The sequence below is a fragment of the Dromiciops gliroides genome, chromosome X (assembly GCF_019393635.1).
Source record: "Dromiciops gliroides isolate mDroGli1 chromosome X, mDroGli1.pri, whole genome shotgun sequence".
NCBI lineage: Eukaryota > Metazoa > Chordata > Mammalia > Microbiotheria > Microbiotheriidae > Dromiciops > Dromiciops gliroides.
The window spans coordinates 62,631,953-62,647,544 of record NC_057867.1 but is presented as its reverse complement, the minus strand read 5'-3'; the positions used below and the strand labels follow the sequence as shown (position 1 = coordinate 62,647,544).

Genomic DNA, 15,592 nt, shown 5'->3' with positions numbered 1-15,592 from the left:
CAGCCACATTTGTTTTGAGTAGCTTAAGGGTATTATTACTCCTCTTAACTGAAGTAGATAACCAAGAAGAATTTAAATATTAAAAAAGATGACATGACTGTAAAGAACTGAATTCTAAAAACCTCTATGATTCTGACTAATATCTGCAATCATTATTTAAAGTATTTTAAATTAATCAATGTTTTAACTGAGTCTGAACTGAAGCCCAATGGCAAACAAATCCAACTTACGTAGTCCTTTCTATATCTTAAGTATTACCTAAAAAAAAAAAAAATAGGCCTAATAACCAACTGTCATCTGAAGACCAGCCTAGCTGAAAGCAGAGAGGTTGCCCATTTGGTGATGAATGAAATAAAAAAAAAGTAACAGTTTTTGGACCCTTTTTGTTCTGAGTGTGGCAATGGAACCAGGGAGCATAAGCAGAAAAGGATGCTAAGAAGCACCTGAGTGTCTCCGAGCATTAATTTAATCTTGAGTTTCCTATACGAGTGATCTCTGTCTGAAGTCCCCAAAGTAGTCCCACTACTGGGACCTCACCCATGTTGGCATTCTTGTGAGAAATAAAACCAGAAGACAAGAAGTTGCGACTGAATGGAAAGACAGCTCAACTCCCAGATGTTCATCTTAGGTAAGTGAATGAGACCATTATTTTCATGCTGCACATAAAGGCCATAGGGAACTTCATCCCACTGGACACTGGTGGTCTCACCTCATAGCTCCATATAAGAACAAACAGATCCCAAAGAAGAAAACTGGAGTGTACTTGCCAGCTGGGGTTCCCGAGGATGAAGAGGTAGAGAAATTGCAAAGACAATCCAAATTAAGTTAACACAGACCTTGATAGTGGAGCTTTGATGCAAAAATATGGTGTGAGATCAAAGGAGCAAAGAACTCGAAGGCCTGGAGAATCCTTATAAGCCTTCTATATCATGAAGACAATTTTTTCAAGAAACAAAGGGAAATCAACTAGCAAGGAACGCATTACATCACACAAAGTGAGACTAACTAGACCTGAATGATAGTAGCTAGGATTTGTAGAGTGCTCCAAAGCACTTTCCTTTCATTATCTCATTTGATCCTCACAACATCCCTGGGAGGTAGCTGCTGTTGTCATCTCCAGCGTGCAGAATGGAGAGAGAGGTGGATTTAAATCCAGAAAGACCCCAGTTCAGGTCCTGTTTCTAACACATACATACTTCCTAGAGCAGTTTTGGGAGATCTGGGAAACTCTCTAAGTTGACAATTTGCAGAAGAGGTGCCAACCTGCATTGGTAGAGGGCATATAGTCACCTGGGAGTTACCTATACCAATTAAATCACAGAGCTAGTCTCTATCTTTGTCCCCTACAGAAAGGAAAATGAAGTTGAGAAAGGTTAAGTGACTTGCCTAGGGTCACACGACTACCATGTGAGGTGGGATATGAACTCCTGACTTCAGGTCTAGTGCTCCAGTTCGATATGACTGTCTGTTAGCTGTATATAGTCAGGTTATCGACTAATTGGAGCAAAGGTCAAAGTAAATAACAAAAAAAGAAAAAAAGATAATACAACATCATGTGCAATGATATCTGCCCCAACCCCTGACTCGTTTAAACAAGTCGTCAACTCTGGAAAATGAGAAAGAAGAGGATGACAGCAAGCAGCACCCTCCACACTAATTTCCTCATTTCTATGACACCCTGTAGCACCAAGGCTATCTGTGATACAAACAGCATGATTTCCTACAGTAGATTACAGTTCTATTGTCATGCAACTTAAGTGCAGAGAATCAAACTCAACATTTGACTCCAGAGAATAAATGCTGCATGAAAGCTACGTGTATCCCATACATGTGTTAAAATAATAGGAAATTCTATGGGAGTTGCAACTACAGATCAACTTAGCTCAATGACTTGCTGAATACTGACATGAAGCAAGGCGTAAAAGCAGGAAATATCTGCTCACTTGCTCATCTAAGGTATTTCCCAGAGTCACAGAGGCCAAAAGAGGATTCTTTATTGATAGTAAGGTTCTCCCCAAATTACTTTAAAAGCCACATAATCTGAGCAGCACATATTACCCACCCAGGATGTGCCAGGCACCGTGCCAAGTGCTCAGGATCGAAAGATGAAACAAAAAGCAGCCCCTACTCTCAGAGGGCGGAGGGGGGAAGGAGGGTGGTGGATATACCATGTAACTCGATAAGTAAATGCACGATTTAATGCTATTCCAATTGAATCACATCAGTGAATACTGGCAGCCTCTTTAATGAAAGCCATAAGAATTCCAAATAAACTGGTTTAAGTGTCCAGACACATTGAAAAAAAAAAGTGGTTGAAAACAACAAAACAGATTTTCCCCAGATAAGGGAGAGGGATGGAGTAAGAATTTCTTAAGTGCCTACTATGTGCCAGGTACTGGGCTAAGTGCTTTACAAATATCAGCTTATTTGATTAGCCTAGCCAATGAGTGGGGATGTGTATACTCTGATGTCATCAGTGAAGGAAAACCCCTCTAACAATGCAGGATCAGCCCTGGCTTTGCAACTTGGGATCTTGGAAAGTGTCTGGAACCCTGAGGGTTCAGTGACTTGCCCAGGATCACACAACTAGGACTTGTGGAAGGCAAGACTTGAAGCCAGCTCTTCCTGACTCTGGGCCAGCCCTCCAGCTTCTCTGCCACACACAGGGTCTTACTTTGTTTTTCAAGGAATGGCTACAGAGTTAGGAAAAGTGAATGAAACTAAGTCACGGGGTAAATCATCAAGAAATTCCGGGTAACTTGAACACGGATTTCCTTTTTCATAAAGGGCATAGACAGGCATTGAGAAAACATTTTTCTACACCATTAATCTAAGAGAACTTTACTAAGTTACACAAATACAATACAGGCTTCTGACTCTGGGTTTGTTAGTGGTTTTTTGTTTATCTTTGAAAAGATACTGAATGTTGTTGTCAGGTGATTTTAAATAAACATCCAGCACCTTTTCAGGTGAAGAGAGCAGAAGAGAAAAACAATGATCAGTTGCTGGGACCCCTACTTCTATTTGTTTGAAGTTAGCTACCAGTGCTTTATATCACTAAAGGGTGTTCTCAGAGCAGCATATAATTATTTACATTTGGATACAAATGGCAAAGGACAATGTTGGTATGAAACTCTCAGAGTTAAATCTTTCAGTCACCATCACACTGTTAGGCAGTTTTGCTTAAGTGTTTGGAGGGAATGTAATTTGGGGAAGGGGGGAGTTTAGGGCATGTTGGGAAGGGCATGTTATGCCCAAACAGTGGGTCAATTTTTTTAAAAAAGAGGAAGAAAAAACTGCACTGACCCAGAGTCAGCACACACTTCCTCAGTTGTTGTGGGAATGGGTTCATGCTGAGCCATTTACAAATGTCTTCCTCAATCTTTCTGTGACTAGTGGCTCACATCTGGAGGACCTCTGGCCAAAGTTAGCTGTGTAGTGCATGGAAATGAGATGGTTCTCCTCTGTGCAAAGCTTAACTGATCTACGTGGAGACAATCACATAACCTTGGCTTGACTAGAAGCATGCTAGATCTAACAAAGTCAAAAGGGTCTTGGCAGATGGGAAGACTTTTACCCTAAGAATGAATTCTCCCATCAAAAAAAAGGCAGGGGCAGGGGGGAAAGAAATGGAAAAGTACCAAACCAAAAAACCAAAGGACTTTGCTGGTTTACTCTGACCTTAAATTTTAAAATGAGTGAAAATAAAAATGTATAATGGTCAACAATGGCATCCTTTCTCTATTGTTTTCTTTTATGTAAAGAAAAACCCTTGCAGGAATAAAAAACAAAATCTAGTCCATAACACTGCAGAAAAGGTTCAAGTGCATTTCCAAAGGATATTGGCCCACGAGAAGGAGAAATAGCAGGACTTAACCTTCAGAGCAAGGCAACATGCCCTCCAAAAATTACATAAGGGCCAGGTTTCTCCAGCTGCTACTTCTTTAGGAAAGGAAGTCTGATTCTGCCACTTCTGCTGTAGCAAAACCCCAAGTGGATGCTATCTGTTATGCAGAGTACCTTGTATGTTAATAGGAGTCACAAAAGATTATCATTGGAGGTCTTCAAGCAGAGGCTGGGTGACCCACTTGTCTGAGATACTCTTACAAGGTATAAAAAAGAGGTATATAAAATAGGGTTACAAATCTAAAATTTACTGCCACATTTTTTGAGACGCCCACATTCAGTTGTGCGATCCCATAGTTTAAGAAGCTTTGGACTAGATGACCTCTGAAGAGCCTTCCAATTCAGAGCTTGTTTGATAGGAATACTAGAGGGAGCCTTTCTCTGACATATTGTTTGTGTGTAGTTAACACAAAAACACTAGTTGCTAGACTGTTCAAACACAGAACTAGCTAGCTCCCAGGTGGAGGACAGCAAGGGTAGATATATCTGTAAGACCTAAGAATTAACTAAAACCTTCCAAAAATAAATGGTGGAGCCCAATTCATGTCAAACCCACAGCACATGGCTTCAAGCAGCAGCACGATGGCCAAGTACACTTCTCAACCTGTTCTATCATCAACACTGACTAAAGCATTTCATGACTGCCTGGGAGGTTTTAAACAAAATCTCTCTGTGCCCTGGAACCTTTTCTTTGTTTAAAGTTATCAGCAATCCCTAGCCTACTTTCCAATTCTTTGTTAAAATTGTCAGAAGCCAACAGAGTTGGGTGGACAGAGGGCTTTTCCTTTCTTGCCAAATAGTCATCATCTGTTCACCTTTGGTCAGATTCTAAACTATGACTAAGCATTTTTATAGTTGATAATGGTTGTGTTTTCAACTGTGTGCTTTAAATCTGAATGAAATATTTCCTCATCTTTTAAGTTTCCCTCAGCATTTGAATTCAACAAACTCTTCTTGATTACCGTCCTGGATGACCTTCACAGTTGCCTCTTTGGGACATTTTTGTGCAACTGTGAACAGCGATGGTTAAAAGAGGTAGGCAATAAATAAATAAAATAAAAAGAGGTAGGTAATAACTATGCTGGATTCTCCTGTGAGATACCAAAACATGATAGATTTTAGAACTAGAAGGTACTTTGGAGAGCACCTGGTCTTGTTTCAGTTTACAGAGGAGGAAAATGAGGCCCATGGAGGTGAGGAGACTCCTTCAACATTAACTAACTGGAGATCCAGGAGTAGAAATCAGTTCTTCTGACTGCCAGCCCAGTGCATTCTTTCTTCTACAGCATGATGCCCTCCCTGGCCTAGCTTTATGTGCCATACAAAGGGAACCATCACCTGGGTGGCCTTTTACTAATAGTTCTTAAAAGTACTGGTTTTAGTAGAAGGGTTAGCAACTATAACATTCACTAGTGCTAAGGCTCAGACCTAGAGTTAAGAAATCTTCTAGGCTTGTTTTTAAAATTGTTAAAAATAGGAGCGCTAGGGGCAGCTAGGTGGCGCAGTGGATAGAGCACCAGCCCTGGAGTCAGGAGTACCTGAGTTCAAATCTGGCCTCAGACACTTAACACTTACTAGCTGTGAGACCCTGGGCAAGTCACTTAACCCCAATTGCCTCACTAAAAAAAAAAAAGAAAGAAAGAAAGAAAAAAAAAGAAAAAAATAGGAGCGCTAGATAATGTAATTTATCAGCCTGGAAAAACGCATAAAGATTAATGGCTGGTTAATACCACAATACTTTTTCCTAGTTGTCATAGTCAAGCTTTAGTATGAAATAATGTTAACGAATGTTAATGAATGCACTTATGTTACTCTGGTTTTACTATCCCAAGTACTCCCTTTTCTTCCTTTATGACTCAATTTATGTTAGATGAACAATTTTTAATTACTTAATGTTCTTGTCTAGGATTATTATCGATTATCCAGCTGAAAATCTGTCGGTGTTTACTTGCAAGAATATGTGTCAGAGCAATAGAATCATCAGCAACTCCGCTGGCCATACACCAAGAAAGGCAAACAAAAGCCTCAAGCAGTGTTGGCAACTTGAAGCAATAACATCTCAAGGGAAGGTTTAGGTGCTCTGCATAACCTAGACACCTGACTTCACAGCTATCATCGATACTAAATTCCACAGAAACGTTTAATTGGGGGGGCCAACTTAGTGCATTTCAAGTAGCATACATGGAAAAGAGCTCATTTCAAGGGACAATTATTGATCCCTAGAGATTTATTCCTCAAGGCACTAAACCTAGGGCTCCAGAGCTGATATGGAGATGTAAAGGATGCAGGGACCAATCAAAAGTAGGTCCGACAGGTCCTCACCCATAACCCAGTGCATACTGTTTCAGGGCACTAAATTGTTCAAGTACTTTCTATAAACCGGCATGCAAACTTGACCTTGCAAATCATTCCTGGATTTTGTTAGAGCTCTCTGAAGAAGCCAGAACACCAAATGAGAAGGGGACCACCCAGTTTGCAGACTGGGATTCTACTGCTTTCAGTCCTTGTTCTATACACTAAGCACGAGGTGCCACCACGACCCAGGATACATATTTGCAATTCCACTTCCTTACTACTGAAGAGCCTACATATCTTAACACTAACTGCTGACTAGGGAAACTAAAACCAACTGATAACAATTTTTAAAATAGATTAAAAACAAACTTAGTTGCTTTGTTAAAAGTTTAGAATGGTCAGCTGACCTGTAAATATCAATGTTAAATGACTATTTGGGGGCATACTTTAACATTTTAGTAACCCACAGAGCACTCAGTTATTTACCTATGATAACAACATTATTATCAGTTCTTACTTGTTAACAGCTGCTAGACGGCACAGCAATGGATAGGGTACTAGGCCTGGAGTCAGGAAACCCTGTGTTCAAATCTAGCCTCAGATACTAACTAGCTATGTGACCCTGGGCAAGTCATTTCACCTTGCTTGCCTCAGTTTCCTCATCTGTGGAAGGAAATAGCAAACCACTCCAGTATCTCTGCCAAGAAAACCCCAAATGGGGTCATGAAGGGTTGGAAATGACTAACAAGAAAATCACCAACAATGAAAATTATCACTTGCCAGTCTAAGTATAATGTTAGGTATAATGGTACCAGAGGGTCCTGAGCCCATTACTCAGTTTTGGACATGTCTTTGCTTTCAATGTCCTTGCCCAAGGTGGCAGTGCTTTCCAACTTTTGCGATACTTCTATCAAGGTGGATGGCATGAAAACTGGCTAACAGGGAGGGAGTCTTATTGCTTGCTGTTGAGTGCAGTTTCAATGGCTCAGGGATTTGTGTTGTCACTTGCAGCAACGTTCTTCTTCAAGAGTACATGTTGAGAGCACCGGCCCAGGAGTCAGGAGGACCTGAGTTCAAATCCGACCTCAGACACTTAACACTTACTAGCTGTGTGACCCTGGGCAAGTCACTTAACCCCAACTGCCTCACTAAAAAATAAAAGAGTACATGTTGAGGAAGAGAAGTTGGAACACAAAGTTTTAAAAAATTGATGTCAAAATTTGTTTTTATATATATTTTGGAAAATAAAATTCTATCCAATAAAAAAAAAAAGTACATGTTGGAGAGGGCAGCTAGGTGGTGAAGTGCATAAAGCACCAGCCCTGGATTCAGAAGCACTTGAGTTCAAATCCAGCCTCAGACACTTGACACTTACTAGCTGCATGACCTTGGGCAAGTCACTTAACCCTCATTCCCCGCCCCCCCCCCCCCATAGTACATGTTGGCTAAATCTCAGTCAGACGACCCAAGCTCCTTTTAGCTCTATACAAATGCATCTCATTCAATTACTTTTGTCAGGGGATAAGGGAAGAGCTAGAAGAAAAATCATGAAAGGCCGGTAAAACATCAGTAAAAAATGATTTTTGTGACAATGTTCACGGCACCCCAGAAACCATGAAGTCCAACTCCTTTGTTTTACAGATGAGGAAACTGAAGCCAAGAGAGGTCAAGTGACTTCCCCAGCACCACACAGGTAGTATTGAAACCCAGATCTTCCATATTCCAAGTTCAGCACCCGACTCCCTAGGCTACACTGACTCTTGGAGATTTGGAGCTTCTGGCTACTAAATCTAGTTCCCACGTATGAAAACCAAGTATCTCCCGAGCTTGCATGAACACCTGAAATAAATAAAGTTTAGTTTGATCATAACTGACAAAAGAAGTACAAAACCATCTTTAGTGAATCTGCTAATATTATTTTGTATTGACTGACATTAAGACACACATTCATTCATTCCTTAACCAGGGCATAGGCAATTTAGGTTTTTGTTCTCCATTCATAACTTCAGAACATGGGAAAAATTAAGTGTTTTAAGCAACTGAATGCATATGATGAAGGGAAAGAAAGATTAAGAAATTTAACCACTTCAATGGGTACTAAAAAGAGAGCTTCCCATATATTACTTTTCTGGGCTGATTGTGTAAGAATTTTGTGGTTTTCTGAAAACTCTAGTTTCGCATGTAAAGAACATAATTCAAGTTTTGTTTTGGTGGGATTTAGCCACATACACAGAGTACTTAAGTACAAAGACAAAATTTCAAATTAAGGTAATAACCATTTCTCCAAATCAGAACACTTATGAAGAAAATTAATTTACGCACAACAAAATGATGTTTTTCTGAAAGGTAGTAGCAAAAAGAGTAATTATTAGTATTAGAACTGGAGTCAAGCTACCAAGTTCAAGTTTTCTGAAGATCTAGCTACTGTAACACATGACGGTTTTCTTTTTGTCCCCCCCCCCCCCCATTTTGAAGCTCTAGACCATGAACAAAAGCAACTTTGTCACCATGTTAACAAGTAAAAGGCATTTGATTTGGAGACAATCTGTCAAGGGTCCACTCAACTGACTACGGAGGGTAGGGAAGAAAACTTAAGTAGTTACTCTGTGGCTAGGACAATGAAAAGACAGCAATGTTACTTACCCGGTAATCTCTGGATATGCTTTCAGATGGCACTGACCCTGAAATCTGACTAGAAATTGTAGCAGCTATTAGCTGTTTGCACCATTCAACATGGGATCCTGTAGGGCTAAAAGAAAGATTGTAATTAAAATCTTTCAAATTATATTGGCTCTCAAAGGGGAAGTGAATTTAAATACAGTCATATCTAGGCAAGATGCATGTTTTCTAGAACACTTATCTATTATTAGAATTAATTTAAGAATTGAAATGCTGACTGAAGGGCCTTAGTCATTTGTATTTAAATTTATTTAACTCAAATATGTAAATTTTCATCGAAAGATTTTGACAAGTTTATGTATTATTTTCCACATTTAAATGTATATACTTATGATTTCTGTGAAAAAGAAAGTGTAGCCAATGTCACTTCTGAGAGGCAGTGTTGGCTTAGAGGCTAGAGGACCAGTCTCAACCAATGGCACACACTGGCCATTGGACCACAGTAAAGGTAACCCAGGAAACTTCTCAGTGCCCATGGCAGCCCCTGAAGACAAAGTTGCAGAGGAGGCAGAACCTTGCGTGGGTAGGGAGTTCTCTAGGAAATCACAGATCAATTAATTTCCCCTTACCCCTAAAAAAAAAAAAAAAAAGGAAAAGAAAAAAAGAAGGCATTTATAGAAAATGCGACCTCAAATAGAACACATACACCTAAGGCTCAGGTCTACAAAAAGCAGATAAAACTGAGCTTATGAACACCCAGCTCACTGTTGCTATTATGGTATTCAGTAAATTTCCTATTATTCTAGAATCTAGAAAAACTGGATATTTTAGGGACATGTCAATTTGAGTGAATCACAAGCTGTGTAAACTAACAAAATAATTCTACACCGAGCAGGCATCCAAATGTTTATGATCCATAGTTGAAAGGCCCCATGAAAGCTAAGTACAATGCTAGCACACTCCCAGGAGCTGACCTTTCTGGAGCATTCCCTGAAACCTAAGATGGCCTTCAGGAGTTGCTGTGGCTGATACTCTGGTGATGAGCCTCCCTTAAAAACTGGTCCATGGATGGCAGATTCTTTCCAGTCTCATAGTCGGAGCTTTTCATGCTTGATAGTGTATCTGCCGGAACTTGTATTCCATTGGTGGTGTAGAGAGCTTTTGAAAACACAGCCAACTCAATGTTTGGATGAGAATAGGACTTTAGGGGAGGTATGCTAAGTCCTAGTAGAGCAGTAGCACTTGCCTTCTAGGTGTAATACCAAATTTGGTTGACCTTAAAGAAAAATGTAGACGTGCTCTCCCATTCCCCTTAATTATCAACATCTATTCGGCGATAGCACTCCATAAACAATGAGGAGGGTGTCCAATGGGGGAAAAGTTCCCTAAGCAAGAGTGTCCTGCTTTCATTATTGCTTGTATAGGAACCTATTTAGTCAACTGCCAAGTCTTGTAGCCAGTCTCTCTTCTCTCATATTGACCTTTCTTCTACTCCCAGGCCACCCCTAGATCAAATTTCCCTGGACTAGTCTATGTACCTCCTACTGGGTCTCCTCTCCATTCTCGCCTCCACATAGCTGCCAAAGGGAAATTCTTAATGCATAGGTTTTCCTGCTCAATAAGTTTCCACTGCTTCCTCCTGCACGGAGGGCAAAACACAAACTCTCCTGCCTTTTAAAGCCCTTTACAAAGCTGTCTCAAACCAGAATTCAGCTTTAGTACACATAATGAAACTTCTTGCAGTCTGTGGTCCAGCTCAACTGGCCTTCTTTCTTCCTGTTCTTTACATAACACTCCATCTTCAGTCTCTGTTCCTTTACACGGGGTGTCTGTCTCCTGTTCCTGCCTCACCTTCTTCCTGCAAAGCTCAGTTCAGGCACCACCTCCTAAATCAGTATTACTGATTCCCTCTTATATACTGATGTCATCTTCCACCTAATGACAGTGCCTTGTATTTGCTTTGTATATTCTTATTTCTGTATCCGTTCCATCCCATGCTAAGACATTCCTCCTGCTTTATTTTTACTTTCATTTTTGTTTTTCTATCCCCATCACCTTGCCCACTGCTTGGTACACAGGAAGAGCTCAGTAAATGCTTGGTGACTTCTATATTTATTTGAAAGCTAATTTAGATTCCAAGATAACCCCAGGCTATATTTCATTTTCTACTTCTAACCAGCAGTACAATTCCTCCAAGTGCCAGCATGCATTATGCTATTTTTAACATAACCAGCTTTTTAGAAAGTTTCCATATATTTGTTCATTTGATTCATTGACAAGTCATTAGGTTGAGGTATACTGTAGCATTAAGGAAAGAGACCTACCTAGATTTCTAATCAGAGGCCTTTGGGTTCAAACCCTGTCTCTGCTATTTGCTAGCAGGACAACTTTAGGTAATTTACTTAATCTCTCTGAAGCCTCAGTTTCCACCTCTGTACAACGAGTAGGTTGGACTAAAAGACCATTAAGTTTCATTCCAGCTCGGTCTGTAATTCCCCATCATACAGATGGCAAGGTCTGTTAGCATATATAACCAACCACACAAGAATTCATTAGGAAACGAAGGAGGAAAGAGGTATTAACTTTACAGTTGTCAGAGTAAAGAAACCTTCCAAAAGCACATCTCTTACATCTTTGAACAATAATGCATCAGTTGGCATAATTTTTAAAAAGTCATCCTATCCTAGATCATTATTTCTACCTGCTCTCCTCTTCAGCAAAAGGGAAAAACCATGAAAAGGGCATATTTGCATTTTTCTGTTTAACCTTAAGTCCTATTTATTTCCTTTTTCACACTGTTGCTTGGATTGCTGTTTTTCTAGTGGTTCCATTCTTCAAACCATTTCCAAGAAATTCGTTGAAAGGACATCAGACTTAGCATGCAGAAGGAAGGGTCTATTCTGGCTCTGCTGTTAACCAATCCTGGTTTTAGTCATATATAAAAAGTGAAGTTTGCTTAAAGAGTGTTTGTGGTCCTTCCTCTAGATCTGCAATTATGTGATCTAATTACTCAATTCCTGGTCATTACAAGTTATAATGAAAAAACCTGCTAGCCAAGTGTCCAAAGTCACAGAAAAGTATGCATAAATACTCACAAATTCACAGCATGGATTATTAAAGTTTCTAGTTTCACCGTTAAATAAGCTGTAAACAATAGATTCACAGGTAATCTTTTTTTTTTTATGAGGCAACCAGAGAGGGAAGTGCAATTATAGTAAAACAATAGCAAAGTGAAGAGGTTTTTCTTGTTGCTCGCTTTTTTGGGAACTCCCTAAAGTTCAGCACTTTGGGATGACTAAGACATAGGAAGTCAATATCCAAAAACTGGCAAGTTTTCAATTCTACTTTCTTCCTCCTTATAATACTTTTTTAATGCCAGGGCTGTCAATGAAATAGCAACGAGTGGGCGAATCAGAGAATCAGGTTCCAAGACAGCCCAGGGCTTTGCTTTTGTTGTTCAGTGCGCTCGTATTGCATAGGTAATTTTCTGTTGCAGATTCCTTGTATGCCACATGAAGATGAGCATAATGAACTTACTTTAAGAAGTTTCATTCTGAGAAGAAAGCATCTGCTTCCTTCCTCTCACAAATGGCTTTGAAAGATGAGAGTCCAACAACCTATCTTTAAAAATGTGTTAATCCGAATCCCGCCCCCCGCCCGAAACAAAATACTAACGCACCATTTGAAACTTGCAATACTTTTTCTTTTCCTTAAATAAACAAACAGGGGCCGGAAGAGAGGTTTGTAAGGAGGACAAACAAGGAGGTTTTCGCCAGCAACCCGAGGTTGGAGCAAGAAGAGCAAGTTACTTGGGCAAAGGAAGGGAGGAGGCGTCGCTCGGCGAGATTAGGGGCAGCAGGTGGGAATGGGGGTGGGGCGGGGCTCCCAGTCTCACCTGGAGCACAGCGAGCGCTCGCCTTTCTTAGCATCCCCCGCTACTGGCCCAGATCCGGACACGAACCGAGGGAGGTCCAGCCGAAGGCCGGGGGAGGAGGGGGCGCGGGGTGCCCCATAAAAGCTAAAACACAGAAAGGGGGGTCCCAAGGCAGGAAGTCCTCCTGCATGCCTAAGAAGGGGCAGCGCAGAAGAGGCAGGACAAGTGGGGGGACCGGCCTGGACGCTCTCGCCCCGGGCCCCCCTCCGCCCTTTCCCCCCCCCAGCCCAGCCTCACCTGTCCAAGGTCTCCACGCTGGGCTGTCGCGAAACCACGGCGAGGGGGCCCACGGGCCGGGGAGGCCTCCGGCCGGTTCCGAAGCCTCCCAGGCCACCTCCGCCGTCCGCGCCCGGCGCCCCCGCATCCATGGCGGCGCCTCGAAGCTAGGGGCGGCCGGCTCGGGCCTCGCCAACGCGAGCCGCGAGGGGGCTGCACGGGCGGGGGAGGAGGAGGAGGAGGAAGAGGAAGCGGCCGGGGGGCTCGCCAGGCGCCGCCGGCCTCTCCCTGCGGTCCGCCTGGGACGGTTTTAGGCAGCCTCTTCCAGCGGCTCTCCCGCCGCAAGCCCAGCCGCCGCCGCCGCCGCCGCCGCCATTAGCAGTCACCTGGCGACTCCTTGCTACCCACAAGGCCCCGCGCTGCCTGGCCCCCGCAGGGGAGGCTACTCCCCGAGCCGGGAGGGAGGAGCTGGCGCGCGCGGGAATTCCCCGCCTCCCGCCAGGATGCTCTTGCCCCACCTTGGACCCTCTGCTTTCCCCCCGGGACTGGCCACACCTAGGAGAGCCCACCTTGGGTATCTCTGTCCTCCCCCCAGGGGCTGCTTCTGGGAACACTGGGGTTGAGAACACTGAGGTTCTTAACCTGAAGCCGGCAGATCGATTTCAGTGCAAACACTTGGGTGGGAAAAAATGCTTTTACTTTCAGTAACCTTTGGTTTCCTTTGTAATCCTATGTATTTTATTTTATGCACTTAAAAATATGATTCAGAGGAATCTATGTATAGTCTTTACCAGACAGCCCACAGGGTTCAGGACACCAAAAAGTTGAGAAGCCCTGAGGGTGGGGGTGCAGCCTGGATGGGGGTGTTGCTACCTGCAATGATTGCTTTGAGAAACCCTCTCAAGAAGAGCCCCAGCTAAGGAAAGGGATCCTGGCCACGTCCCTTCTGCTCTCTCAGCCTCAGTTCCCTTATCTTTTCTTTCTTTCTTTCTTTCTTTTTTGGTGAGGCAATTGGGGTTAAGTGACTTGCCCAGGGTCACACAACTAGTAAGTGTCAAGTGTCTGAAGCCAGATTTGAACTCAGGTACTCCTGAATCCAGGGCCGGTGCTCTATCCACTGCGCCACCTAGCTGGCCCCCCCCCCCCTTTATCTTTTCAGTAATTAATATAGGGGATGGATACAATGACAGCTACAACATCTTCTACTTTTAAATCTCTGATTCCCAAGGTGCATCTAGTTGTAAATCTATTTTTCCCAAGATGCCCCCAGTATAAAGTACAAACTCCCCTGTCTAGCATCGAAGCCCTTAGCAGACTGATCCCACACATCTCGCCAGACTTATCTTGTATATCCCCACGTCCACTCTGTTCCAGCCAAACCTCTGAACTTTTATTTTCTCTACGAGCCATTTCTGCCTGGCCTCTGCCCCTTGGAATCCCTACCTCCCTTCAAGCTTCACTTTGAGTACCATTCTCCTCCAGAGTCCTTACGGACCTCCTCAGGGTTATTGCCATTCATCCCCATGCCCACCCCTCGACAAAAAATAAAAATCCTTTGTATCTCCGGCTGTATTTTGTATAGACTCATCTCTGCACATTTGAGATCTGGGGCCATTCAGGTTTTTTTTTTTTTTTTTCCCGAGGCAATTGGGGTTGCATGACTTGCCCAGGGTCACATTCAGTTTTGATCCACTTATCTGCAGTGTCTAATTGCCAACATCTTCCAGACTCAGAAGAAATGCTCTGATAGTTGTTTTCTTTGACCAAAGTCATTGAAATCATCCTTAAAGATTCCCACAATTCTCACATCCAATCAATTAGTTGCCAAATCATGTGGCTTCTATCACCCACAGCCTCTGTTCAAGTGTCTCCCCTCCCCTCCCCCCTCGCAGGCCTTTATTGCTCAATAGGTGTTTGAGCTTGTCACGCGAGCTTCTTAAGTGGTCTCCTAGTCTGGCTCCTGTTTCTCCCCTCTGCTGTCAAACTGATATTCCGAAAGGTCAGACCATATCCCTCCTCTTCTCAATGAGCTCCGGGGGCTCCCCATTTCCTCTAGGATGAATACCAAGCCTTCTGGTGACATTTAAAGCTCTTCCCAATCTGGCTCCTGCAGAGCTCCCACTCACATGTTCTCTGTGCCATTACCCCAAATTCCATCACTGCGCTCTAGTCAGTCATTCAACATTTATCAAACACAGCCGGGGTGTGTGTGTGTGTGGGGGGGGGGGCTTTATCCTACCCTTGACCTTGATGGGCCAAAGCTCATCCCTGGATTACTTCCACTGTTACCTTTGCTCCTACTTGCATGCCGCTGAACAAGGCTGAATAAAATCAGGAAACTGTGCTGATCAGATCCACAATACATTTACTTAAGTGGACCCTCACTGTGGCAAGGCAATCCCTGACTCACTATCCCACTCGCCACAGTGGCTTTTCCAAACCTTTCATATCATTTCAAACCTCCCATGGCTCCTCCCCCCAATCTCCAGCTGAGAATTTTGGAAACCATTCACTGCGAGTTCCCTCTTTTCTCCTCTTCTTCATCTCACATCATACAGATGCCTTCTGCCATTATCTCCACTGCCACCCCTGGCAAGTGGTTCTTGTTGCCAAGGCAAACCC

At 42.8% G+C, this 15,592-nt stretch overlaps 1 protein-coding gene across 9 annotated transcripts in view; it reads right to left on the bottom strand.

Annotated features, from left to right (window-relative positions):
- Nucleotides 1-13,349, bottom strand: part of MTMR1 (myotubularin related protein 1) — a 71,643-nt gene extending 58,294 nt beyond the window's left edge. For 8 of the 9 annotated variants that reach the window (XM_043973816.1, XM_043973817.1, XM_043973819.1 and 5 more), the window contains exons 1-2: nt 12,992-13,347; nt 8,845-8,950 (exon numbers count right to left, since the gene is read on the bottom strand). In XM_043973816.1, the coding sequence (XP_043829751.1) occupies nt 8,845-8,950; nt 12,992-13,122 (237 nt within the window). In that variant the 5' untranslated portion in view covers nt 13,123-13,347. Of the gene's footprint in view, nt 1-8,844; nt 8,951-12,991 lie in introns of all 9 variants that reach the window. The other variant, XM_043973826.1, reaches the window with a different exon arrangement.
- Between the last annotated feature and the right edge of the window lie 2,243 nt (nt 13,350-15,592).